Source organism: Falco rusticolus, chromosome 17 (genome assembly GCF_015220075.1).
Source record: "Falco rusticolus isolate bFalRus1 chromosome 17, bFalRus1.pri, whole genome shotgun sequence".
Taxonomy (NCBI): domain Eukaryota; kingdom Metazoa; phylum Chordata; class Aves; order Falconiformes; family Falconidae; genus Falco; species Falco rusticolus.
In genome coordinates, this window is record NC_051203.1 from 4,026,585 (window position 1) to 4,053,808 (window position 27,224).

Genomic DNA, 27,224 nt, shown 5'->3' on the forward strand with positions numbered 1-27,224 from the left:
GCTGGGGGAGTCAGGAGTCCTGGGAGGCTGAGTTCTTGTCTCCTGCTCCTGGGACTGGGTGAAAACAGCGTTTGGAAAAAAAGAAATTCCCGTGGAAGAAAAGAACGGTGTGGGGGAGGAAACAGCTTCGAGTCAATGGGAATTTTCCCTGTTGGTGAAACATAAACAGTTCTCCTTCAATGTTGACATAACATTTTAAAGATTTCATTATACAAAAAAGACTGTTTGTCAACATTTGTTTGTCCAGCCCAGCCCCCTCGCTCTCCAGCTGGAGCACCACGGTTTTGCTCTGTTTTTTTCCTTCAGGAAGGCGGGTGCTGGCATTCCCGGCAGTTGGTGGGATGCAGGGTAGTGGGTTCGGGATGTGGGGCACGGGCTGAGCCCCTCGGTGGCTGAGGGCAGCACAGGCCCTGCTAGGACCCCCCTTTCCCTGTTGATCCACCCCAGCTCCCAGCTGGGGTATCCCAGCTCTGACAGCATGTGGTCCCCCCCAGCCTGCGTGCGGGAATGCTGTCCATCCACCCACCCACCCACCCACCCACCCATCCATCCATCCATCCATCCATCCGTCCGTCCGTCCGTCTGTCCGTCCCTCCATCCGTGGGGCAGCTGGCTGCCCGCTGCCCTCCCTGCCGCGTCCCACCATTGTCACCCAGACCCACGGTGGGCTGGTGGCTCTGGGCTGCTTGCGGGGGTCTGGGAAAAGGAGCAAAAATTGGGGGTGATCTGGGGAGGAGAGGCTGGAAGCTGGGCTTTGGGGTCTGCCACTTGGCGTGCCGTGGGTTTGGGACTCCCCCCGGGCTGTGCCCTCTGCAAGCCGGGCGTTGTGCCAGGCTGGGAGCGCTCCCCACGGATGGGGGTCCCGGGGGTGTGGGGGGGTCCCAGGGTGTCTCCCAGGACTCCCCCCGAGTGGCGCCTCGGTCTGTGGGGGTGTCTGGGCCCCGCCACAGGACTGCAGGGCAGAGGGTGGCGCAGCCCGGGGGCTGCCGGCGGTGTCACATGTGGGTCCCCCGGCGGGGCAGGGGGTCCCGAGGGGAGGGGACGGGGCAGAGGGGCCGCCCCGGAGCCGACTGCTGGATGGCTGGACCGGTGTCCCTCCTCCTCCTCCTCCCCTCTGCCGCCGCCTCCTCCTCCTCCTCCTCCTCCTCCTCCTCCTCCTCCTCCTCCTCCTCCTCGCTCCCTCTCTCCGCCCGGCGCCGGGGCAGCTCCCACCGGAGCCGGGGCCATGGAGCGGACCTGAGCCGGGCGCGGCGGCGGAGCCCGCACCGGCGGCGGCGGGAGCGGGGCGCAGCGCGGCGGAGCCGTGAGTGCGGCCGGGGGCACGGCCCAGGGCGGGGGGACACGGCCCGGGGGGGGGGGGGGGGGCGGGCACGGGCATTGCCCGGGGGTGAAGGGCCCCGGGGTGGCCCCGGGCCGGCGAGCACCCTGCCGGGGCGGCGAGCATTTCCCGGGTCGCGGTCCCCGACCTCGGCGGGGCTGGGGGGGACGCCTGGCCGCCCCCCCACCCCACCCCCCAAGCTTCTTTGCTCAAACAGAAGGAAAAAGGGGAAGGGGGGTGGGGGGCGTGCGGGGCTCGTTCCTCGCACAGCCCCGTCCCCGCTGCAAAGTTAGGGGCTGCAAACTCTCCGCCGAGAGCCCCCCCGGGCCGGTAGCCATGCCGGGGCGAGGGAGAGCCCGGCAGGTAAGGGGTTAAGCCACGGGCACCCCTGCGGGGGCACAGGGCCGGCAGGCAGGGGATAAACCCACAGACGATATCGCCCCCCCCCCCCCCCGACCCTTAATCCCGCTGCCAAGGGCTGCCCCCCTGAAGCCCCCTCCCCGGGACCCCCGTGCCACCCCCCGCCCCCCGGTGGTGGGTGCCACTCACTCCTTCCTGCTGGTCACTGGGGCTACCAGAGGGACCTGTCCCCCTGTCCCAGGCACCCCTTGGGTGCTTTGGGTCGGGGATACAGGGGGGCAGCGGGGTGCAGGCTGGCTGCCCCCCCAGCCTCCGCACTGGGGGTCCCAGCACAGACGCCGTACGCAGGCAAACGGATACGCTGTGGGGGCCCAGACAGACACCGTGGGCCAGCACAGACGGGCACATGGCCTGGGTGCCATGCCTGGCGCCCCTGGCACATGTGTGTGTTTGCAGGGCTGGGGGCTGTTTGGGGGTCTTCATGATGCTGCCGTGCTCAGGGCTGCGAGGTTGGGGCCCCCCATCCCTCGCCCTCCATCCCTTGTCCCTCACCGCATCATGGGACAGATCGGATGCTCCTGCCCTGCCGTGCATCTCCCAGCACCTTTTCGAGGGGCGCTGGGTGGAGGGGTGATGTCTGTTGGGGGTGACAGCATCGCTCCCGCCCCACAGAGCTGTGGCCCCACCGGGAAGCAGGCGCAGGGTCCGGGTAGGAAAACTTGCCAGCGGTGCCACGCAGGGATGTTTGTCTGTCTGAGAGGGCCTGGGGTTGTTGTAACAAACCACAGCGACAGCGTCACGGTAAGACATGACCCGAGAGCAGGTTTGGGAGCGGGTTAAGCGCTAAACTCTCCCACTTGCTGGCATCTAAGAGCAGATGAACCTTGTCACTGAGATCGCGTCTTCCCAGCGGGTCCTGCCCATGTATCGGAGTCGCGTGTCTGACCCGTCCTGGGTAGATTTGGGTCTCGGGGGGCTGATGCTGCTGCACAGCGGAGCCCTCCTGGCAGCAGGGTCTGTGCCATGGGGTCCCGCCTGGCAGCCCCACGCCGCTGCGCCGGGGCAGGGCTGTGGGTGCATGGGGGGATTTGGGGGGATTTCACCCCCCAGGTGCTGGTAAACCTCAGCTCAGGTTGCTGCAGCGAGGCTGGCGATGGAGCACAGCCCTGCGCGGAGCTGGGCGAGGGGACCTCTGCAGTTAAACACCAGCAAAGTTAGTGGCGGAAGAGAGAAACCAAGAGATGCAGCACTCAGGGAGCTGTAAAGCAGAGGTTTTCATGTCAAATGCGCAAATAAATACAAAGCTTTGCTTCTTTCCACCTCCGCCTAATGATTTCCAGGGGTTTCGGTGCCAGTGAGGGATGCTGCCCAGGAAAAATTACAGACTGTGGCTGCATATTGTTCAAGTCTCAGTTACATCTTGTGAAGTACCTTCAGCATGGAAAACACTTGACTTCCAAAGCAAATCTGGAGTAATAGATTTTAGGAGTGAAAAAGGACCATTAGCTCAGCTAATGTGATTTTCTCCATAGCACAGACCAGATAATATCACTCAGTTACTCTCCTATTGAGCCAATAACTCGTGTTTGTAATTCATGCAATTTCCTTTTAGTTCAATTTAATTTTGTAGAGAATCCATTCTGTTGACACTGATACAGTACTTTTTTTTTCTTTTTTCTTTTTTTTTTTTTTTCTGAAAGCCTGCGATTTCAGAGGCTTTGTGTTAAAAATAGCTGCTGTCCTTTGACAAACGTGGGCAGGCTAAAGACAGTTTTCTAAATCATTTGCGAGTGACACATTTTTACCAGTATCTCCCTTTCATGCTGCTTATTTGGTTTGCTCACGACTGGCAGGGCGGCTGAGGGGGCTGCCCTCCTGCAGGGCTGGGGGCTTGCCCTTGGCATCTGGTCTGGCATCTCACGCAGGAGGTGAAATCCCTTTGGAACACAGTAATAGGTAGAAGCAGAGATCCCAAATTTTTAAGAATCCTTTTCCCTCTCTGATGCGAAGCTCTTCGTGCCATCGGGCAGCTCATCTCCTCCGTTGTGCTTGTGTTGTTTTTTAAATCGCGGCCAAATCCAAGCACCCAAACCATCCCCCCCCCCCGGAAAGTCCTTCTGTTGAGCAAAGTTTGTTCCAGCTGGGGTGCGAGATGCCCTGGGGGGAATAACTGGACTTTTTGTCTCCCTGCCGAAATGTCCATTTTCCATGGGGGTGCGGGGGGAGCTGTGCCCTGGCACGCTGGGGCCTGGGGGAGATGAAGCAGCTCATAAACTTGTTATGTGCTGGAGGGGTTTTAATTTCATTGATGGGATGCAGAGGAAGGGTTTTTCTCTCCGTGCAGGGAACACAGAAGCACAGTAAATCTAATCTTTCAGTGGGTTTATTTTTACATTTGTTACTTGCTGGTGGGCTCCCCAGGGCGCTTGCCCGAGTGCTGCCCCGAGACTCGCTGGGGCCGAGCAGCTCGGGGGACGGTGGCAAAGGGTGTGGGACCTGGGAGCAGCGTGCTTTGCACTCCCCAGGTGAGCATTTAGGGCAGGTTTGGGGGTACAGGGTGGAGGGCTGCGTGTTGGCTGCTCCCGGGGTCGCAGAGTGCCGCAGGCGAGTTGGGGCGCGGGGCCGGGCTGTGTCCCCTGCTCCGAGCATCCTCGGGGTGCAGCGGGCTGGTGCTTCAGGTGTTGGAAGTTTGCTGGTGGGCAGGTGGGGTGGTGGAGTGCATCCCTGTGGGATGGGGTGGGATGGGACACATGGCTCACTGCCTGGTCACCTCCGCTGTCCCCAGCCCTCCGGTGTGCTCGGCACAGCCGTGGCTGCTCAGGCACCCTGCCCGTTCCCTGGCGTAAGACAAAACCAAACAAACTTTAAAGGATTTTGGTGTGGTGCCGGCGGGCTGGCGTCGCGGCGGTGCTGGTGGCTCTGATTTTGGGGGTTCCTCACTGCAGGCCCAGTGGATGGGGGACCCTTGGGGCTGGCAGAGCAGCAGGACAGCCTGTAAGCCCATGGCCCGTGGCCGCTTGTGTCCCACATGAGCCGGCACGGAGCGCGGTGAGCCCTGCTTTGTCTGTCCGCCGCGAAGCCACGTTCCTGCTTGCTCCAGCTTTATCCCATTGTAAACACTTACCACGGTTTTGTGTTGGGCCGGCTTTGTGCGTGCACGTGTAATTGCAGAAGTCAGAAAAGCTTTTATTGCAGAAGCAACAACCTTTAACAGGCGGCTGCGACCGATTGTAGGGATGCGCTGCCAGTACAGCTGTGCTCTGGTTTTTCACCCTAGAAGTTCCCAGCTGTGCTCATGAAATGCATGCTGTGTGTTTTCCTAAAGAAATGCATTTATTGGGGAAAAAATAATAAAAAAAATCCTTTCGCAGGCAGGGCAGTTGCTACCTACAGCCGGCGATGCTGTGGGGAAAGCCGGCTCGCCTCTTTTGTTCTCTCCTGCGGCCGTGCTGCTGAACATAGCATCGCTACGAACTGAGGACCAGTGACGAAAGATTTTAAAATCATAGAATTGTTTAGGTTGGAAAAGACCTTTAAGATCATTGAGGCCAGCTGTTAACCCAGCACTGCCAAGTGCACCACCTCATTTTCCCTCGGCTAAAAAATACTTGGTGGGTCAAAGCTGCCTGGTTTTGTGCGTCTGACAGCAGCCTGGGCTGGCAGCGGGGTGATGGAGGAGAGCCCAAAAAGATGGGCAGCTCCGGGGTCGGGTGTTCCCTGGCTGGGGGGTCCCTCACAGCATCATGGCAACCCCTGACCAGCCAGGGCTGGGCTGTCCTAGGCTCTGCTGCTTTCTTTTTCACAAACTTTGTGGAGGTTTTGGTTTCGTTGCGCTGCAGGGAGGAAGATTTGGGCCACTCAAAAGTTTTGCGTGACGCATCACTAATTTCCAGCCTGTTTTAACCCGGTAAAAAACAGGCAAAAGGGAAATAAATTAGTGCAGCTTCTGACAGGTCTGCTGGAAAATATCTCGGTGCTGTTACCCCATCCTGTGCCTTTTGGGAAGTAACTTCAGGAGTGAAATCTGCTCCCCTGCTGCTGGAGCTCCTCATGGCTGGGTGCTGCTTGTGCACGGCTGAGAAGTGCGTGGGCTCCTCCAGCGCTGCCGCTGCCAGCACAAGGAAAGTTGGCAGCGTCCGAGGCATCAACTTTTGGAAAATTTTCTGCTGCTTGGAAGCTCTCCCTCCCTCCCTCCCACCCGGTGTCCACCTGCTCCAGGACCACATGTCCCAAGCTGGAACCGCTCCAGCCCTGAACAAGGGCCCTTGGTCTGCCCAGTCCCACCAGCTCAGCGCTGGCTGGCGAGATGCGGGGGGGCAAGGCTGGGGACCCTGGCTCGTGTCAGAAACACCCCAGCCGCTTGGATGGGTCAGTAAAAAAATATGAGTAGGGGATGCAGCGGCTGAATCTGCCTCAACAAAGCGTTTATACAAGTGCGCTGGAGCACATGGTGGAAGTGGAAGGATAGCATTAGGGGCACTTAAGCAGCCTTGTTCCCTTCGCCTCCAAGCACGCTGCCAGCACCTTGGACCCCAAATGTCTCTGCAGCTGCTTTTAGCTCAAACGTGTTGTTTTTCAAGGCGAAAGCTACTTCTGTGAACATTGTACTGGAGAGAAGCTCCCTTCCCTGCCTCCTTGTCCCGCTCCTGCTTGCAGCCCTTCAGCTGGAGAATGCAAATTGGGAGATGGATCTGAAATATTTGAAATTCTGCCTCTCCATAATTTAATGCTCCATTACCACCCAGGCCTGCTGGAGGCATGTGACCGTTATAAAAGATGCAGTCTGGTGGCTGCAGAGGCCGGGCAGCCTCCCCCCACGTACCCCCGGGTGCCTTATCAGAGAGGAACGAGATAATGTGGCTCATCATTAAAACCGCCTGGAAGACCCCTGTGAGCACCCACTAGCCCCGGCCAAAATCTGCTGGCCTGAGTTATTATTTTTTGACTCTGCCTGGTGAAGGCAGCTCATGGCGGTTCTGTCTGTTGGGTGGAAAGAGGATAAGATTATAGATTAAATATAGCAAAGAGAATTAAAAGAACGTGGGGCAGCAGCAAGCCCAGTGGGGGTATTTGATCCTCTTTGCCCGTGAAAATGGGGTTATCGCAAGCTGGGCTGAGCCAGAGCCGAGCAGGAGGAGGAAGAGATGTAAGAAGCAGGTAGATAGAAATACCCGGTGGCATTGCCGGCACCACGCAGCAGCTTCTGCCGCCGCCACGGTGCTGGGGCTGCTGCCTTCCCCTGCCACCGGGGCCCACGCTGTGGCCAGGCGAGAGCCAGAAATCAAAATTCTTTGGACATAAAAGTCAATCTGTCCGATTCAGCAGGGCTGGCAGGGCCGAGCGTGGCCAGGCGACGTGGTGGTGGGATGCCAGGGCCAGGAGTGCCGGTGGATGCCAGCAGACCCCATCTGGCAGTGCTGCGGGGAGGGAGCGGTGGCATCTCCCAGCAGAGACGAGGCTTCATGCTGCTGTATTCGGCGCCCATTGCGGTCACCTCCAGTGTTGTCTTGCGTGGGTGCCTGGGTGGGTGTGGGTTTGCAGTGAGCAGCCTTCATCCCCCATAGTCTTCCTCCCTTGTTCTGGCTGGGTGTTGGTAGCACAGCGTGGCTCCGGTTTGCAGCTTTGTTCAGAGCCTGGAAAACCACTTGTTTGAAAAAGCTGAGCTGGGGGGTGGTGTGGGTTGGATGGCAGCGGATGTGCCGGGGTGCGCAGAGCCCAACTGTCCTGCGCTCGCACACCCGCTCTGCTCCCCACACCGGCTGGCGAGGCCACTGGGGAGCCCCGTCCCCAGTGCTGGGCAGCCCACGTCCCTCCTGCCACCACCACATGGCTGCAGGGTGCTTTGTCCCAGTGTGTCCCTGCGGGATGCAGAGAGGAGAAGCAGCTTGGAGTGGGGACAGTACAGGACCCAGGTCTGTAAAGAGGCTGAGCGCACTGCTCATCCCCAGTGTCCTGGCACTGGGGACACGTGGGTGCCTGAGACCACTGCAGCAGAAACTGGGGACCATACAGAGCTGGGATGGGGCAGAGGGAGCTGGGATGGGGCAGAGCGAGTGTGGCTGCGGGGATGAGCTGTGCACGGGAGTGCAAGCTCCCAGCTGGGCAGGAGGGTCACCCCTGCCAGCAGCCCCTCTGGTTCGCCTGCTACAAGTGAGCTGCTGGGGGATGGGTTTAGAAGCCCCAGTGCCCTGGCCCAGGGTGGCAGCCCTGCCTGCTGCCTGCCTGCTGCCTGCCCACCGGGGCGCAGGGGAATGCCAGAGCCCCGCTTATCTTTCGTCTGGAACAATAGAGGGCTTGGCCCTATTGTTCTACCTTGCACGCCCAGCCGGAAAGCCAGTCCCCTGGGGCAGAGGCTTGCACACGAGTGTGCCTGTCTGCAGGAGGGGATTTATGGGCAGGGACAGGCAGGGTCATCCTCGCCAGTCTGTGCTGCGTGGCCCTGTGTGGGTGCTGCTGCCCATGGGCAGCTCTGCAGGTGAATTCCCGAGCGGGAGAGGTGGCTGCTCAGGATCTTTCCTGCTCATTTTTCTTGCTGTGATGCAGGAGCTGGAGGGTTGATTTGAGGGAGGTCCCCAGGGCTATGCCTGGGCAGGCTGGAGGGACCCATCGGTGCCCGGGCAGCCAGGAGGGACCCATCGGTGCCCGAGCAGCCAGGAGGGACCCGTCGGTGCCTGGGCAGGCTGGAGGAACCCATCCAGACCTGGCCAGGCTGCAGTGTGGGCAGAGGCAGGGCAGTATTTACATTTCTCTGAGGCTCTCAGGCTGTCATCTGGGTCTCCAGGTGCAACGCTGGCCTCTGGGCTTCCCGTGCCCCATCCTTCCCGCTGCCTTGCCCGGGGTCTGTGGGTCCATCCTGGGAACTGGGCTGGGGAACACATTTTTGCAGGGGGGTGTGTGTTGGTGCGTGTGTGTGTTTTCAAGTAAAGCTGGTATAGGTGGCTGGGTTCTGGCTGTGGCTTTTGGTGTAAGTGGCACAGCCCAGGGGAGCAGGCAGCAGGAGCCCTGCTAGTAATTGAAGCCAGCTCTGCCTGTGAGCACCTTGGGCTGCAAACCACAGCCCCACGGTCCCTTGCAGCCCTCCTCCTTCCTTCATTTAGGGGGGCAAAGTGGGGCTGAGCCGTCCCCGCAGGGCTCTGAGCGCCGACAGCCCGGCAGCTGCATGGTCCCAGCAGCCACGTGTGACTTTGCCAGGGCGGCGTGAAACGCCTCTGGTCCCTCTTGTCCTCCCCACGCTGCCCAGAGCCACCCCCCCGGCACACAAGTGGTGAGCGGCACAGGATGCGGCACGTGGAGGCACGAGCTGCCAAAGCCCCTCGCTGCAGGCAGCAGGCTCAGGGACCCCAGGGGAAATTGGGGTGCAGCTGGGGGGATGCACACACAGGTGCCAGCGGGCACAGAGAGCCCCTTATGTGCTAGTGTGTGGGGTGGGATGCAGGGAGCCCCGGGCTCCTGGGGGCAGTCGGATACCCATGTGCAGAGGGGGAGGGCTGACAGCTCCTTGCTGCAGTGCCTCGGGCCTCGTCTGTGCTGTGGTTTTGTTGTGTAATGAAAACTATCTCGGCGGGCCAGTAAAAGCTTGTTCCCAAATCTCTCTGCTCCCCCAGAGGAGAGAAGCCCAGCCAGGAGGTGCCGCGCAACCGGGATTTCATGGGTTTTAGTTTCTCCAAAGCAAGAGGGGAGAGGAGGGGTGAGGTGTGAACGCAGCCTTGCGGGTTGCTCATGGTTTGGAGGGTCTCTGCTGCTGGATCCTTGGGTCCTGCAGCGGGACGGGTGGTGGGGCGACCCCTACCCCCCAGAGGCCAAGGTCTCTCCCTGAGCTGAAATAACGGTAGCGATGAGAACGGCGTGAGCCAGACCCCCTGCTCCCTCTTGCCGTTTCTGTCTCGCAAATGTGAGTGCTGCCCCGTTAATGTCACTGCCGGCCCGCGAGGCGATGCCGGGTGCGAGCCCCGGTGCTGCTGCTGCTGCAGGATGCTCTGGCTGACCTGCAGGGCACACAGCAACGGGGCGATGAGCATCCTCCCAAGCCATGGACACAGGAGCCCGAATCTGCACCTTACATCAGGGGTAACACCATCAAAGTGACTGCAGTTGACACCAGTAAGGGGGAGAAGTCAGGCCAAAAGCTTTTTCCTTGGGGGTCTTCATGCAGACGCGGCCGGCCGTGACTTTGCCAAGCTGAAGCACAGCAGGAGCGGAGTCAGGGTTGCCATTAACACAGGTGTGATGGTTTGGGGTAGGTGATGGACAGCTACTGGCACTGAGCCCTCGTCCTTCAGGCTGCCTTTTCTTTCAGAGGGAGGTTGATGATGGCCCCGGATGGCTTGTGGGGCAGATTCCCGTCACACCAGCGAGAATATATCTGTTGCTGGAATGTCAGGCGGCCCCAGCAGCTGGGGGAGTTTGGGCAGCAGCTGGGGAGGGTGAAGTGGCTCCACAGAGCCTTTGTCCCTCCGTGTCCAAGCCTGCGACAGCTCGGGCGTAAGGACGTGTTTGCTGCACCTCAGGATCCTGAGCAAGGGGACCCTGAAGGTTTCTGGGGTGCTGCCAGCCGCAGGGCGCTGTGCATGGAAGCATGGCCCCCTGATTTTTGGCTGCTGCCGTGTGTGAGAGCATCCTTTTGGTGCTCGCATATGCAATCAGCTCACCCAGGAAAACAGGAGTGCAAAGATGGGATTGCCTGGCACAAGTGGAAGCCCCCGCAAAGCCTGGGGGTGGTTGGAAAAATAATGACAGTAGTGGAAAGTGTAAAATGCCACGAGAAGTTCAGTGAGGGTAAGGGGTAACAGACACCAGCTGATGCCGTGGGATGCCGTGGGATGGGCTGTGGGGCCGTGCTGAAATAGCACCAGGTCCCTTTGTGCCACAGACCTCACCCATGGGTGCCCTGTGGCATGGTGTGTGGAAAAAGGGTTCAGAAAGTGCTGCCCTCCCTGCAGCCCCAGCCTGGGAGGCACTGGGCGGATCATGGTCGAGGTGGGTGAGCCCCGTGTCTTTTTTTTCTTTCTAAGCAGGAGAGGAAAAGGGTCAGATGTCTTCACCCCTCCATCATGCGATAGGAAAGTATTGTTTACGAAGCAGCCGAGTCAAACGTGCCCTCCGCTTTGCCTGGAAACGCTGAGCGAGTGAAATTACACAAAAAACGACACCGAGATTGGCCTCCCCGATAAGCCTGAGGGCTGCTTTTGGGTGAGGGGAGGACAGAAACTGTGAAGAAAAGGAGGGAGATGTGCTAACCGCGCTCCCTTGCCGTGCCGTGCCGTGCCGACATCGCCGCGCCATCCCGCTGGGGCTGGGTGAGTTGTCCCCATCCTTCTCCTCCGGGATCTGCTGGCCTCCCACTACGGAGGTGGATCTTTCCTGGTTTACTCTGGGTTTGCTGATTTTTAAGATTTCGTTCCCATAATTGATTGTTTGATGCAAATTGATTAAAACTGGGGGAGTGAGGAGATGGGACCAGGCGATGCCTGTGCTGGGGTGGTGGGAGGGGGTTTGGGAGCAGCCCCAAGGACCTCTGCTGGGTCCCAGGGACCTGGCAGCTCCCTGTGCCACCCATCATCCCAGGGACTGTCATCAGTGGGACCATGGCCCCAATCCAGCCACCCCAGGTGCTGGGTGTAAAGGCTCAGCACCCATGAGCCAGGCAGGTTTTGCTGCTGGTTTTTTGCATCCAGGCAAAGCTTTGCGCAAAGGGGGAAACTTGTTTTAGGAATTATTCCTGATGCAGAAAAAAAGAAAGGAGTAAATACCCATCCTTCAGAGTGCCTCCCTCCTTGCGCTTCCCCTGCACCTTCCCTTGTTAATGTAGAGTGATATTTCTGCGTCTCATTGGCTTGTAATGCAGGGAGAGATAGGAAGGGCGGAGGAGAGGGGTGCAGTAAGAAGGGCATCTCTAAAAATATTAAGGTTTTGGGGTTTGTGCTTTTCCCTGGAGCATTTAGACCTGCAGGGAAGGGGAGTTTCTTCTCTCAGCCCTTCTCCCCGGCTGCCCCTGCCGCCGCTCAGACCCCAGCGAGGTGCTCGCCTCTGCTCAGCACCCCCTTCTCCCACTGCCCCCGCCTGCCACCCCCACCCCCCTCCTCCCCAGGTGCCAGGCCTTTTCTTAAAGATGATTTCAACCATGTAACCTTCCCTGGAGAAGAAATCCATCTGCCTGCGAAGCCAGAGATGGTGCAAGGAGTTTTTTCCTTATTGATAGGTGTTATTGAGTGGAAGAAAACAACCAAATCGTCCCGCAGACTGTCTAGTCTTGAGGCCAGGAAACGGGAATGACCAGCGCGGTCCCCGGCCATCACGTGGGCTGTCGCTGGGATTGTTCCCGCGCCTTCTTCCTCCGGGCTTTGCACGGTTTTAAATAATTCCAGCACGACGGAGTTTCCTCTGCTTCCCTGATGAGATCATTCCCAGTCTAATAAATCTCGCGGCCAGGAAGTTCCACCTGAGGTTCAGTTTAATTTTTCCTCTACTTAAAACCATCCTGTCACTCATCCCAGTAAAGGAAAAATGTGTTTGGGTCGTGGCTGTGAAGGTGGTGGACCTGTGCCAGTTTACATCCAGGGAAGGATCTGACTGCCTCTTTGTATTTGGTTTCATTATTTGGGTAGTTATAAAACTGCTGGGTGGTTTTTGTCTGCATCCTAATGCAGCCAGGCTCCTGGGAGGCAGCATCCCTGGATTTTGGGTTGTAGAGGCAGGGGAGGGGGGCCCCAGCAAAGCCCTCGTGCTGGGGCCGGGACGGGTGGGGAGCAGTTGAGTAATCCTTTACACCACGACAGGAAAGTGTTTGCAGTGTGTGTCCCTCTGCCATCTCATAAGAAACCAGAGCAAGGTGATAAACCCCCCCTCAGCAGCACTGTGAAACCAGAGTTAGCGGTGAGCTGGAAGTTGTTGGTAAGAGGGGGGGGGAGGCATCAGGGTGCTGGGCCGTGGCCCAGTTAAAACATGTGCTGGGCTGTGTCAAATGGACCCCTGTACCCCCAGGGAACCTGTTGTGCTTGTCTCACCATTATCACGAGAGGCTTTGTTTTCCCAGTTCCCAGCCAGAGCATCCCACCCAGCTCCATCACTGCCTCCTCGGGTCCAACCAGTCCCTCTGACCCACGGGGAGGGGGCAGGGGCAGGGCACAAGCTCCGTGGGGGTGAGGTGGATTTTGGCAAGGGGGATTATTCCACGGGATTTATAAAGCTGAGTCTCTGAGGGCAGAGCTGCTCCCTAAGGACTCGAGCTGCTGTAGCCTGGTGCTCGTACGAGCCGTCGGCCGATTCCCTGAGACAGAGCTGGAATCTACTGGTGCACGGAGGCGCTGGGGGACATGCACCCCTCCTGTGAAACACCCCAGCTCCTCTTCTTCCCCCTGCCACAGCCTGAGAATTCATCTTTTTCTCCCTCTCGCCCAAGTGTTCGCTTAAGTGAGTTTAGTGATTAATACGGGCTGTTTTCTCTCTCGCCTCAAGTTTTGAATAGCAGGATTGATTTGATTTCCCCCTGAACCTCTGAAGGGCTTCTCTGCTAGCATGCATCAGAGAGATATGCATTTCATTAGCGGTCCTGGATATGGCCCGGAGGCCTTTGAGGAAGGCAGGTTGGCTTTTTTTTTTTGGATAGAATTAGTAAATGCTATGCTAGCTGGTTGTAATTGCTTTAGGGTTAAATCTTCCAAGTGCCGTGCCGTAATAAGAGACCTGTGTTGCTGCTTTTCATCTTAGTAAATGGAGAGTTGATGCTCCCCCCCACCCCGCACCTCCAAAGAGCTGTGGTGTGGCTGTGCTGAGGCAACGGGAACCCTTCCAAGGGGGAGATAGCCCCCCATGGGGGACGTCAGAGGGGACAGAGGGCACCTGGGGGCATGCAGAAGGGTGACCCTCTGCTTCTTGCTGCGCCGGCCATTCCCAGGACGTTCTGTGATGCCGATGCTCTCACCGGAGCATCAGTCTTGCTCTGACCCCGTAGAGTTGTTTCCGGAGTCCATTATCCTTCGAGGGGAGCGAAATTGCCTTCAGGGTACTGCTGGTGGATGGAGGTTGGACAAAGACCGGTCTGTTTTGTGTGGACAGTGGGAAATCCCAGCTCCTGCTGACGCCAGAGCTTTTCCCATGGGACCCTGGGTCTTGCCAGGATGGAGAAGGGCAGTTGGGGTCTTGGGGGGGCTCTGGGATGGTGAAGCAGCCATCGGCTACTGCTGGGCAGGACGTGCCTGAGCTCACGTGGGCATCATCCTGCCCATGGCAGGTCTTAGCACGCAGGTGCCAGCCTGCTGCCCAGTTCTGTGCTTGCTGGGCGCTTAGTGCTGCCCCTCTGACCCCTGGGGCGTTACCGTCCCGAAATCCCCCCCCCGCCTGCCAAAGATCTCCCTTCTCGGCGTTGATTTTGCAGCTTTTCCGGCACCCTGAGCTGTCGGCAGCCTTCTGGGCAGATGGAGGTTGTGGCTTTCCGTGGGAGCACCGCTGACAGGTAAGATGTTGAAAACGTGGCATTTGAGGACGCGTAAAGCGTTGGGTTGCACACCCCCAAATGCAGAGCGTTTCCGTTGCTGCAGCACCCTGGTTTGTGGGGCAGCACGGGTGGGTGCACGCCTGTGACACAGCCTGGCGGGGGAACACGTGTCCCGTGAATGCCGCCGCTCCGAGCAGTGCTGTCCCTCAGGGACACGAGCCGTGGCTCTCGCATGGCGGCAGCATTTCTGGGGCTGGATGCATTCAGCATCTAGACACCTTTTGGGTTTAAAACCTGCTTTTTCAGGAGGAGTAAACCCCAGGGGTCTTACACTTCCCGCCCCGTTTCACCTACAGCGTGTAGCCGGTGTGCTGGCGGTCCCCATCCATCCACGGCTGGGGCTGGCAGAGCCCGCATCCCCCGCAGCCGCCTTCCCAGGGAATAACCCACCGTCACGGGATGCTCCGCATCCCCAGGGAGGGCTGGCAGCCCCGTGAACTTCCCCCAGCCGGGGCCATTTGCCTCGGCCATCCCTGACCATCCCTGCCCGGGCACGGCGGAGGAAGCCATCCATTCTTTTATGTGTGAAGGCACGCCGGGCGGAAACGGTTGGAAATGGCCCCAAAAGGACATTCCAAGTCTGGCAGGAAAGCGGCCCGCTCATCTGGCAGGAGATGGGCTATTGTCTATCCCGGTGGCCGGCCGGGATTCCTTGGGCCCTGCTTGTAAGAAGAAAACGTCCGTGTGTGTCTTATTTTTTCCTCTGCCCTCTCTCTCGCGGGAGCGCTGGAGGCTGCGAATGCTGCACGTGGCTGGTGCGTGCACAGCGGTGGTGTCGCGCCACCCTGGCTCTCGTCGGCGTTGCTGTGTTTGCTCGTATGCTGCTTCCCCCACGGGTTTTTGCCCTGTGTGTTTGTCTCCTGGCTGGGTTGGTTACCTGGGCCGTGGTGGCAGGATGCAAATGGTTGCGTCGTGCTCGGGATGGGTGGATTTGGTGTGGGATGACTGGGTACCACGCTGGGCTCCTGAAGGGAAGAGTCTGCCGTAACCTGTGAAGGGATAGCTTTCTGCTGTAACTGGGGAGAGGGAGGAAAAGAAAAAACCCTAGAGCCTCCCCTCCTGCCCCAGTCAACCTGATGGGCAGGTGGGGGCAAGGTCAGCCTGAAAATGTGGGCAGCCCAGCCCCCCCAGCCAGCTGCTTGCTGCTCTCCCCGGTCCCCCTTCTGCAGGAGCCCTTTGCTGTCCCCTGGGGTGGGATCTGCTCAAGTCGAGGGGCAGGATTAGCCCCGAGGCAGGCGTATTGCAGCATGGGGCAGGGATGTGGGATCATCCCCCAACTCGCAGCCTCTCCCAGGACTGGTGAAGGTGGCTGTGCCGCTGCCCCAAGCTGAGCAGCGCCGCGGCTCTTCCTCACATCCCGGCAGTGCGGGAGAATTTGTGTGTTTGTTGCTTTCTGCACCCTCCGGTATTTTTGCAGAGAGTTTGGGCTTCATGTAACGTCTGCGCCAGCTTTGGCCCTGCCCGAGCGGCGGGCACACACCTCCCCTTCCCTCGGGAAGTCTCGCCTGCCGGCCTCCCCCTCCAGCCGCCCTGCGAGCAGGACCCCTTTCCTTACGGCCGCAGGCGGGATCTGCTGTGGGCAGAAAGCCTGGTCCAGCTGGCACCCCACCTTTGCCAGGCAGCTTTTCCATTTTTCTTCCCCTTGCTGCTTCGTGCTGGTGGGGAGATGCCGGCAGCACCCTCCCCTGCAAAGCCAAAGCCTGCACGAACAACCGGGAAGAGGGTCCGGATGCCAAGGTGGGGGGGTCTTGGCATTTTGCTGGTGCTCCCCGAGCTGCTGCAGTGCCGGGCAGGGTGGGGGCTCGCTGGCGCCTCGGCCCCCCCAGCCTTTTGAGCTGTTCTGAAACACAAACGGGGCAGATAGGATCGGCTGGCGGGCAGGAAGGGTGGCACAGGCACAGGGAGAATTGCAGGACGTGCCGTTTGGGGGTACGAATGGAGAAAGAAAAGCTGTCACCATCCCGAAAATCTCAGCCCTTGGAACTGGCTGGGCTGGAATTTGGAGGCAAGGTGAGCCCGCTGATGCTGCGCCGTACGGGCACTTTAGGGCTTTGGTGCTTGTGGGATGAGCACCGCCCCCCCCCCCCCCAAAATGCTGTGCCGGGAAGAAGCAGCCAAGGACTCAAGCAGCCAAGGACTCGTTGCTCCTCGGCAGGTCCATTTTGGTCCTCCAGTCTGGTACTTTGCATCCCAATGCTGTTCTCTCCCTTCCTCTCCGCCCTTCGATAAATTGGGAACATTAAAGGAGAGGAAGATCTGTTACACTGCCCGTGCCAAGGCAATTGTTCCCATCCCTATTGTTTGCCACAGGCAGCCCCAGAGCCCAGCACCTGAGCCCACAGCACAGGGCTGCCGCAGGAACCAGCCCTGTAACAAGATAACGGCGCCGTTTTCTCCTTTTTCTTATCTCTTTTTATTTTTTTTTTTCTGTTCGGCAGACCGTATAATAAATCCACAATGAGGCTCCTTTCAAACAGGCCCCTATTAAAGTACTGGCCCCATTTTAAGAGTAAACTTCCAGTGGCACCAGGAGGTTAAATACAATAGAAATGTGACCTGCCCGGAGGAGTGGGACGTTGCTTCTGTGCGTGTCTCAAACCGAAGGCATCGAAGGCATCGCTCCGTGCTGCAGCATTGCTGCTGCTGCCCCATTGCCTAGGCACCCAGGTGGAAGGTGCTCCCTTCCAGGGAGGAAGGGCAGACCTGTGGCAGGGATGCACTGAGCAGGGGTTTCTTTATGCCTTTAAAAACCCCAAAAGGCTGGAAGGAGGGAGCGGCTGCACCCCCACCCCCACAGGTCCCCAGTTGGGAAAGCGCCCAGGTGCTGCAGCCACCGTGCGTTTGTGCCTCAGTTTCCCCACCTGTAGCACAGGGGGCTGTGGGGCAGCCTCGCCAGGCTGATCCCACCTCGGCGGGTCGCTGGAGCTGGCAGAGCCGTGGGCACGGCATCCCGCTGGCTGCCAAGCGTGTCCGCTGCCTCGCCGGCCGAGGCACGCCGGAGGCAGGCGATGGGTTTTTCGGGTGCCCGGGTTGCCCTCCCTGCCGCTGGGCTGCCCAAGGTGAGCCGGGGGCAGGAAGGGGCGACGCGGGTGGTGCCGCAGGATGCAGCAGATACCGGGCGATGCCGACGCCGGCCCGGCGAGTGTGCTGGTTTGTTCAGTGGAGGGCAAGGGAACTGAGATTAAAAAAAGCCCCGCTAAGATCAGAAAGGCTGGCGCGCACAGTGCCCTATTGTGGAGCTGTCACACTTCCCTTTACTTTATTGCTTTTGTCCAACACCCTATTGTTCCACTTCCTTTTGTCCCCTATTCACAGCCCTGGCTTTTCATTACCCAGCCGGCCTTGTTGTTTTCGTTTCTTTTGTTTGAAGTTCCTGAGAGGAAGGTTTTATTTTCAGCCGTTTGATTAATTCGCAGCTTGAACTGGGCTTTGTTTGTTATGTAATTGCTGCCCCCCCCCCCCCCCCCCCCCAGCTCACACCCCCAAACCTGATTTGGGGGGGTCCGGATGAACCATCGGGGTGTGGGGAGGCGAGAGGGAGCAGAGCATGGGGGTCTTGGTTGTGCGATGCCAGAGCCTGGGCAGGATGCTCTCACCATCCCACCACGACCCCTTCCCACCTCAGCAGCCCCTGTGGTCCCACCTCCCAGCTCCTGGCAGCCACCACTGTAAATCCCTTCCTTAACGGCCTCCTTTTCCCATTATTCCTCCCTGAAAGGCGAGTTTCGGGAGGGTAATATTTGTTCCTGTTTTTGCTGTGCAGCGTGAGGCTTGGTGGCCCCGAGAAGGCTGCCAGGAGCTGGGGCTTTGCAAGGGACATGGATGTGACACGTGGGTTGGGGCAGATCCCACTGAAAATCCCAGCTCTGGCCACGCTTGGGGTGCCCTGGGGTTATACGGCTGGTCCCCCCCTAACAGCTCGGTCACTTCGGCAGCGCCTGGCCGAGCAGCTGGCAGCTCTGGGTGTTGGACCAGCACCCGTGGCCAGGCTGGTGAAGCTGGGAAGAGCCATTTCCCAGGACCAGCCCCTTGCCCCGGCTGGGGCTCGACCGGTCCCAGGTCCGTGCCGTGCCCGGGACTCCCGGAGGAGCGATTCTGGTAGCTGTCCCAGCCATTGTTCAGTGGAGCCAGGATTTCCATTTCCCGTTGGAGTGGGAAACCTGCCTGCTGGCCCTGCCAGCTTTCTAGGCACGGCTCCTGGGGTGGTGCAGGGGGGGCAGCTCGTGAGCCCAGAGCCGGGGACCCCTGGGGGGCTGGCTCGGGTCTGGCACAGGGCTCTGTGGTGGTGAACTTTGGGTTGCTCCCTGCCAGGCTGCTGGATGAAGCGTGAAGGCACATGCTCATGTTGCCCCTAAATCCCATGCCTCTAGGTCACTTTCTTTAGGGTTTTGCTTTGTTGCTCCATTCCCTTCACAGCCCAGCGTGTGAAGGGCTGGTTCCCCTGGAGTATTCTGCCTGTTTAGCCCCAGATCTGCAAAAACCTGAGCTCAGGAAACCAGGAACAAGAGCTCAGCTTTGCCAAGCCATGGCAAAAAGCAAGACCATTTCCCCGGAAAAAACAGCAGCACAGGACACCCTAGTGTGGGGCCAGGCTGGGAAAAGGGGTGCCCGTGGCGGGGGGGGTGCCCCATGGCTCTACTGACAGCCCTGCCGTCCCGTAGGATGTCCATGAGGAGCCCCGTTTCTCCCCACCTGGAGCTCGATGGAGCGGGCAGCATGGTGAACTGCACCATCAAGACGGAGGAGAAGAAGGAGGGTGGCTACGAGTCCTTGCCGGGGGCTGCTCCCAGCACCGAGCCCCGTCCCAACGACCCACCGGGGCCACCGCCGAGGGAGGGCAGTGACCCCCAGGCCCTGCCGCAGGTGGGTCCCATGGCTGTGACCAGCACTGCTCCTGGCTGGGGTCCTGCTGGGCTGGCAGACCATTGCGGCCATCCCCACTCTGGACGTGGGGTCCATCCCTTGGCAGAGCGGGTGGTTGTTTTCCCGGGTGGCTATTCCTCATTCCGAGGAAACAAAGTTGAAACTTGAGGCTCCCCCAAGGCTTTCTGGCTGTCGGTGATGCTCTCGGGTCAGCCCTGGGATTTGAGTGCTTCGCCTTCAGCTTGGAGCTCCCTGCGGCCACCTCCAGACGTGCTCCATCCCTTCAGCCTCCCTTTTTAATTGCTCTTGGGTTTTCTTTCCCCCAGACCAGCAGCCTTAGCCCTCCTGCTCCCTGTGCTGCCTCCCAGGAGGGACGGGGCTCAGGGAAGCTGGGCAGCCTAAATAAACAGTAGAAACTTCCAGCAAATGAGTGTTTGTGGCACAAAGAGCAGAGATGCTCTCCAGCTGGGCTGGGTGGGGTGTGCCTGCCAGAGTGTGGTCCAGCAGGCAGCTGGGCAGGGCTGCTCTGAGCATCCCACCGGCCCAGCATCTCCTACCTGGAGACGTGGGGATGTCCCCATCCATGGGAGAAGTACCAAGTAATGCTGTGTCTGTCGCAGGAGTCCCGCTCGCCCACCAACGATGTGCTGGAGCCCAGGCGCTCTGCCTTCGAGCCGGCTGTCAGTGGCCAGGAGAAGCTGGACTTCAACAGGAACTTGAAGGAGGGTAAGAAATGTTTCCAAGTGGCCTCTTGGGACTGCCCCCCCCAGCTCATTTTGAGCCCCTCAGTAATTTTGCAAAGCTGCGGGATGGGACGAGCCACCCCGTGCCATGGTGCAGAGCCTTGGGCTGTGCTCACCTGGCTCTCCTCTCTCTGCCGACCCTGGATCCTGCTGTTGCGGACAGTGATGCCGACCATCGAGAAGTTACTGTCCAGCGACTGGAAGGAGCGGCTGCTGGGCCAAAATGCTGCTGAGACCAAGGAAGTGAAGGGTGAGGTCTCCCACCACCACCTCCCTCCACCGTCCTCCCTCCCACACCCTGTGCCTGGGCAGCCTGGGCTGGGAACACGGCGTTGCCCACCTTCACAGGAGGGAGATGTGCCTGCGAGTGCATGCAGTTAATAGGGATTTGTACCTTTTTCAACCAAAATATTCATTTGCTTTTTTTTGGGGGGGGGTGTGTGTGTGAAGATCCCTGATGAAAGCTTGCCTCTGACTGCAGTTTGATAATTTTTAAGAGGAAAGTCAAGGAAAAAGAAGTTTGGTTTTATCTAAAGCAAAGGAATGAATTGCAAGTATTTTTTTAGATGGTTCAAGTCTCTTCTCAAGTCTTGAACATGGACATGATGCTTGGCAATAAGGGGAAGAGCTTCACTTGGCACATGCCTTTTCCTCTTTATATGAAAACATGTAACCAATTCTAAGTAGGTTAAGTCCTTTGCATGACTCAGTTTTTGCACACTGTGTGATTAACATGAGGGTGTCTACCTGCACAGTCCATCCCCTTGCACCTCTTCCATGTCAGCTAACTACCATATGAACCTCTTGAAGCACCTGAGCATGTTCTGAAACAGGTGCTGGTTCAGGGAATGGTTCAGCACACGAGGGTCTTTATGCCCCCCGCACATTAGCCATCCCTGGCCACACATTGCCCACCGGCACCCAACAGTGGTGGTGGTGCTGTTCACCCTGCCCAAGCCCCTGACCCACAGCCACTTGGCTTCTTCCAGGAACCCAGGAGAGCCTGGCAGAGAAGGAGCTCCAGTTACTTGTCATGATCAACCAGCTGTCCACGCTGCGGGACCAGCTCCTGACGGCCCACTCGGAGCAGAAGAACATGGCCACGATGCTCTTTGAGAAGCAGCAGCAGCAGATGGAGCTGGCGCGGCAGCAGCAAGAGCAGGTGGGCTCGGGTCCCCTTGGGCAGCCTGCTTGGGGGAAACATTTGCCAGGGACCATCCATCCCTTCAGGGCTCCCTTTGGGATCTGCTGACCACGATAGGGTTCCCCTGGGAGTGGTGGTGGGGTGGCTTTGGTGTTGGGGGCAGTAGGACTTCTCTGCCCAGAAACCCTCCTGTTTTCTGTGCCCATCCCAAAGACCCCCATCTCGCTCCTTGGTGCTGGGAGGACAAGGGCCAAAGGAGGTTGGAACTGCACTCAGAGTAATTAAATCACACTGGGTCTTTCCTGACTGTGCTCTCTTTGCTCTTTAAACACCTATTTTTCCTCTCGGGTGGCCCATGCGGTGCTAAGGGCAGGGGTGACCCGCCCTGGCATACCCTGGGGTAGGAGTGACGCCATCCCTCCCAGCCCATTTCTCTCCCTGTGCCCCTCGAGATGGCTCAGGGGTACCTCAGCCCCCCCCCGCCCCGCCCCAGCCCTCGGGACCCTCTGCAGACCCCTTGCCTCCCTTTTGCTGATGTTGGGCAACTTGTGCTGGGCTGTAGCCCCACCGGGGCCAGCTCGGCACTGCTGTGGATGCCGCTGAGCCCCGCTGCCTCCCCTCTGCCAGATCGCCAAGCAGCAGCAGCAGCTCATCCAGCAGCAGCACAAAATCAACCTGCTGCAGCAACAGATCCAGGTAAAGGCAGGGGACACCTCCTCATGTCCCCCTTCCCGTGCTGGATAATTGCAGCCTCGTCACGTACCGGGCTTGTGTCCCCTCCCCGGGCCAGGCGAGGGGATGGCAGCTGCCTGCAGTGTCCCACAGCGGTTATCTGCTCTCTCTGCTTCTTTCCCCATCTTCCCTCCAGCAGGTCAACATGCCCTACGTCATGATTCCTGCCTTCACCCCCAGCCACCAGCCTCTCCCTGTCACTCCCGACTCCCAGTTAGCTCTGCCTATCCAGCCCATCCCCTGCAAGCCAGGTGAGCGGGGTCCCCCGGGACTGCCCCAGCCCTGTGGGGTGGCCTCGTCCCCCAACCCCTCTCCCTCTGCTCCCCGCAGTGGATTACCCGGTGCAGCTGCTGCACAGCCCCCCTCCTCCCACGCTGAAGAGACCCGCTGGCTCAGGCCACCTCCAGATGCAGGTACAGCCCCAAAGCACCTCCATCCCCCCAGGCTGGGGTGCTGGGGGGGCTGCGCTTCATCCCCCGCTCCTCTCCACCACAGGAGACCTCGCAGCCGCTGAACCTGACGGCCAAACCCAAAGGTTCCGACCTCCCCAGTGCCTCCAGCTCACCCAGTTTGAAGATGAGCAGCTGCCAGTCCCTCACGCCGAGTCACGGAGCTACCAGGGACCTGCAGACCAGCCCATCCAACCTGCCTCTGGGTGAGTTTCCAAGTGCCTTCACTGATGGATGGCCCCGTGCCCTCCCCTGGCCACCTCCCAGAGACAGGGGACATCCCTGCTCCCTGGGGTCCCTCCTCCCAGGAGTGGCCTGAGTGGGCACTTGCCACTCTGTGCCACCCCCTTGGGGCATGCGGTTGTGATTGCTAGGGTGGGATGGGGGTGCTGCAGGGTGCTGGAGATGGTGCTGATGGGAGTTCGTGCCACTGTCCTGCCAGGGTTCCTGGGTGAAGGCGATGCCATCACCAAAGCCATCCAGGACGCGCGGCAGCTGCTGCACGGCCACAGCGGAGCCATGGAAGGATCGCTGAGCAACCCCTACCGCAAGGTGAGGGATGCCCCCCTGGGTGGTCACCGTCCCCCTGGCTGACCCCACTGTAGGCAGCCAGAGCTGGTGTCCGTCTGCAAGCAGGCTCCATGGCTTGGAGCTGGGTCCTGACTCTCCGCTCTTCCACAGGACCATGCCGGGATTGATTCTTCCCCAGTGAAGGAGAGGATGGAGGAGACTCCTGCCCACCGGCTGGATGAGGCTCTGTTGACCTGTGAGATGGACGGTAAGGATGGGCCGAGAGCATCGCGGTGTGACACCCCCCCCCACACACACACACCCACACACACCCATTTGCTCCTTCCTCTGGCTCCTGACCTCACTGGGGTTCCCCTCACAGGCTCACGGCACTTCCCCGAGTCCAGGAACAACAACCACATCAAGCGGCCCATGAACGCCTTCATGGTGTGGGCGAAGGACGAGAGGAGGAAGATTTTGCAGGCTTTCCCAGACATGCACAACTCCAGCATCAGCAAGATCCTGGGTGAGTGATGGGGATGGTGGCGGGGGGCTGGGGCAGGACCCCCCCCGCATCCTTGGTGTGGGGACACAAACTCCGTCCAGCTGCTTGCTCCGCTTGCCCTCAGCCGCCCACATATGGGTGATGCCTGCCAGGATGATGCTACCCCTGCTGCAGCATCACTCCTGGAGGTCCCCGTAGCAGTGTGTGCTGCGTCCAGCCAACATCCCATACCCTCCCTGATGGCAGCAGCCCTGGTGCAGCTCTCGGTCACACCAGCCCTACCCCATGGCCACGTGGCTATTAAAAGTGAGCGGTGCAGTCACCAGCGAGCCCTGTGTAGCCACACCGTGGGTTACCTCTGCCACCTGCACCTCGCTTTGCCACGGACTTGTTTTAGCAGCTCTGCTCATTAAAGAAAAAACCCAAAAAAACTGCCAAGCTTTTCCCTTTGAAGGAGCACGTGGGCATGTTCTGCTTGCCTCTCGTGACCGGGGGGCTGGGAGCGGGTGCTCTACAGTGAGCTGCATGTGGTCACGGTAGATGTCCATGGCTTTAAATAGCAGACGTGGTTCTGACCAGGGAGCCGCTCGCTGCTTGAGGGGGGTGCAAATTTAGCAGGTGGATACCTGCAGATGGATGAGTCCAGAGCTGGTACGCACCCAGGCAGGGGGGTTGGTTCCTCTGTGCCCTCCTGCTCCTGGAAATGAGGGTCTGAGCTGGTGCAAGGGGTTGAGCATGTGGGGAAGGAGCCGGTGGAGGACATCTGGCACCATGGGCATGCTTCTGTGCCTCAGTTTACCTGGGCCACCTGGCTTGTGAAGCAGGTGTGGGAGATGGAGCTTTCTGGGGGAGCTAGGCCATGCTGGCTGGTGAAGGACACCCAGGAAAGGGGCACTCAGGGACTTGGAGGAGGATTTAGGTGCTGGGGGGGGGTGTCTCTGGATGTCCCCGGCCCAAAGCCCTGCTCAAAGCCCAGCTAACTCCATAGTCCCATCAGGATGCTCAGGGCTGTATCCTGTTGGCTGTTGAGCATCTCCAAGGATGCTGAGGATCTCCAAGCATCTCCAGCTTGTCCTTCTCTCTCCCAAACTGGACACTGGTTCAGCTGTAGCCCTGCCAGGTGCTGAGCTGACCCTGGTCGTGAGCCCCTCTCTGAGCCCAGCAGCCTTTGTGCTGTGCCCTGCTTTGCCCTCCTGCCCAGGGTGCTGGCAGCGGTGACAATAAAGGTCAGCCGGTGGGGGAATATGAGTCACATGCCAGCACAGCCTGTTTTAGCTGCAGCACCTGCTCACCATACCTTGGAGAGGATCAAAAATCATGACCTGAGAGGTGGCTGGGGGAGGTCAGGGTTGGGGACCTGTTCCTGGTGTGCCGGGAGGGCTGGCTTCCCTCTGCGGCACGGGGCTCCCACTGGTGCAGCCGCTCTCACCAGCTGCGTGCCAGTTTAGGTGCTGTTTGCACAGGGGGTGGCATGAGCATTCATCAGCTCTTGCACTGGCTATGGCAGATGGCAGCCGGTGTGGGTTTCGTCGCAGCAAGCAGGGTGTAAGTGTGCCCCGTGGCTCCTCTCTGCGCAGGCTCCCGGTGGAAGTCCATGACGAACCAGGAGAAGCAGCCCTACTACGAGGAGCAAGCCCGGCTGAGCAGGCAGCACCTGGAGAAATACCCCGACTATAAGTACAAGCCCCGACCCAAACGCACCTGCATTGTGGAGGGGAAGCGGCTGCGCGTGGGCGAGTACAAGGCACTGATGAGGAACCGGCGGCAGGACGCCAGGCAGGGCTACTTGATAGGGTAACGCGCCCCTTCCTCCCATCCGGGGGGGCTTGACACCCCAAGGTGCACCCGAGGAGCACCTTGACACCCCAACAATTGCATCCCCTGTCCCACAGGCCCCAGGGCAGCCAGATGCCCCCCGCCTCCTCCGATGTGCTGTACCAGCGGCCGGTGGGCATGCAGCTGACGTCCCCCCTGATGGAGCACTACCTGCCCCGCAGCATGGACCCCAGCATGCCCGTCATCGTCAACACGCGCAGCCTCAAGGAGGGTGATGGCGGCGATGATGGGCACTCGGTGGCCGACGGTGAGATGTACCGCTACAGCGAGGAGGAGGACTCGGAGGGTGAGGACAAGAGTGATGGCGAGCTGGTGGTGCTGACGGACTGAGGGCGGCTGGGGGCATGTGGGTGGGGGCAGCAGGGCTGGCTGCCACCGAAAAGGAGGTCACAGCATCCCCTGATGGGATGGGACTTGGCCAAAGGGCTGCGCTGGGAGTGAAGGAGAGCTGCTACCCTGGCAGGCGGGACTCGCTGCCTGCCTGCCAACGGGTCCCACGAAGGCAGGCACCCGGCATTTCGGTGGGGTGCTCCCCAGGGGGGGTGACAAGTGGCCACGGGTGCTGCATGGGGCGATGGCCGGGAGGTGCCAACCCCGCTGGGCAAGCTGCGGAGGGCTGGCTCGGTCTTGCTCCGGCAGCAGAGCTGTGGGGAGCTGAGGCCACCCGGTCTGGGGGTGTGGGTGCCACGGCTGCTGAGCTGTCACCCACTCGTGGCCCCCTGGGAGGGACCTGAGGAGATCAGGGTGTGGGGAAACCTCCAGAGCATCTCCCAGCCCTCCAGCACTGGTGGGGCTCTTGCAGAGAGCCTCACCTGCAGCAGCTGCCATCCCCCCACCGCTGGCGACAGGGGATGGGGACACGCTTGTCCCTCGCTCAGGCCAGTCTGACCTCCTTGCCGTGTTTCCCACTTGGTCTTTAGACCCTGCCAGCAAATTCCCATGGAGCCATTTCTAGCTCTCGCCTGACCCGAGTACCAGCCAAGGGCTCCGTGGAGCTCATGACGCTCCTGACAGCTCTGGCCCACTTTGTAAATAAAGCGGGTGGCTGCTCCCCAGCTGCACCGTTACCCTGGCCCCTGCCAGGATGTGCCCCATCCATCCCTGGGCACCTCTCCCTCCTGCACCCCGGCTCTGCAAGCCGCAGGCTCCACCTGTGATCTGCTTCGTGAAAAACACAGAGGGAGAGAAAAACAGCAGCCATTAAAAAAAAAAAATTAAAAAAAAAAAAAAAATACTTTGCTCCGGTCAGAGCCCAGCCTGGGGGTGTTTGGGGTACAGCGTGGCTTGGCATGCGCGGTGTCCAGCGGTGCATGGTGTCCAGCTGTGCATGGTGTCCAGCTGTGCATGGTGTCCAGTTGTGCATGTGCAGTGTCCGGCTGTGCACGGTGTCTGGCTGTGTGTGCACGGTGTCCGGCTGTGCACGGTGTCCGGCTGTGTGTGCACGGTGTCCGGCTGTGTGTGCACGGTGTCCGGCTGTGCACAGTGTCCGGCTGTGCACGCACAGTGTCCGGCTGTGCGTGCACGGTGTCCGGCTGTGCATGCACGGTGTCCGTGCACCGCCCTGTGGCTGTAGCCAGAAACAGGCCCGGCAGCTCTGGCTACAGCCACCCCTGGCCTCCAGCCTGGCACCCTGGGACCTTGCTGGGGGTGCAGGAGGAGCCGCAGCTGCCCAGGCTCCCGGCTGCAGCGAGGGGACGAGCCCTGCAGTGGGGGCTTTGCAGCGGACCCATGGCCCCAGCCCCAGGGTGGGGGGCCGGAGCGGTGGCTCTGCAGCATCGGGGCCCCGGTGCTGCTCCCCTGCACCCTGCGGGGCTGCCGGCAGGACCTTGTTTATCCAAGGGAGCATCCTGCCTCCTCGCCCGCCCAGCAAACACCTCTCTCCTCTCTTGCCCTTTGTCAGTGCTTTATTTATTCCCCCTCCCTGTGCTGCTGGGGCTGGGGTCTCTGGGGAAGGGGTCCGGCTCCTAGGGTGGGATGAGCTGTGCTGCAGAGGGGGCTGGAAGCAGATGTGCCCGACAAAGATGCAGCTCTTCCTCTTTCTTTTTTTTTTTTTTTTTTTAAGACTGTAAATATAGATAGAGCTTTATTTTGTTAATAAGACGATGAGTAACTTAACCTGTATATTTCACATACTTGTTTACAATTGCCCCCCCACCCCTTGGCACAATAAAGATGACTTTTTGGAGCAGAGATCTGGGTCTGGACTTTACCCACCTGGAGTCAGGGAGAGCCGAGGGCTGGATGGGGAGCTCTCGCCCCAGGCAGTCAGAG

General features: G+C 59.7%; 1 protein-coding gene across 5 annotated transcripts; it reads left to right on the top strand.

The window, feature by feature from the left end:
* The first annotated feature begins 1,167 nt into the window (after positions 1 to 1,167).
* Positions 1,168 to 27,141, top strand: SOX13 (SRY-box transcription factor 13). Of its 5 annotated transcripts, none has more exons than XM_037410295.1 (16): positions 1,168 to 1,303; positions 10,693 to 10,974; positions 14,052 to 14,129; positions 18,833 to 19,034; positions 19,655 to 19,760; positions 19,941 to 20,027; positions 20,767 to 20,939; positions 21,549 to 21,617; positions 21,790 to 21,904; positions 21,984 to 22,066; positions 22,149 to 22,308; positions 22,545 to 22,654; positions 22,784 to 22,880; positions 22,995 to 23,138; positions 24,695 to 24,893; positions 25,010 to 27,141. In XM_037410295.1, exons 3-16 carry the CDS (start codon positions 14,092 to 14,094, stop codon positions 25,281 to 25,283), a joined length of 1,857 nt encoding a protein of 618 aa, XP_037266192.1. In that variant the 5' UTR covers positions 1,168 to 1,303; positions 10,693 to 10,974; positions 14,052 to 14,091; the 3' UTR covers positions 25,284 to 27,141. The 5 variants fall into 5 exon arrangements, with proteins under 5 accessions (XP_037266192.1, XP_037266190.1, XP_037266191.1 ...); XM_037410293.1 differs by having other exon boundaries at positions 1,170 to 1,303; positions 24,695 to 24,911; XM_037410294.1 differs by having other exon boundaries at positions 1,170 to 1,303; positions 21,793 to 21,904; positions 24,695 to 24,911.
* Positions 27,142 to 27,224: the final 83 nt, after the last annotated feature.

Coding starts and splice junctions, on each gene's coding strand:
- SOX13 (XM_037410293.1), top strand. CDS start 14,092: ATGGAGGTTGTGGCTTTCCGTGGGAGCACCGCTGACAG. Junction 14,130..18,832: donor CGTGGGAGCACCGCTGACAG/GTAAGATGTTGA, acceptor GCCGTCCCGTAG/GATGTCCATGAGGAGCCCCG. Junction 21,905..21,983: donor GCCCATCCCCTGCAAGCCAG/GTGAGCGGGGTC, acceptor TGCTCCCCGCAG/TGGATTACCCGGTGCAGCTG.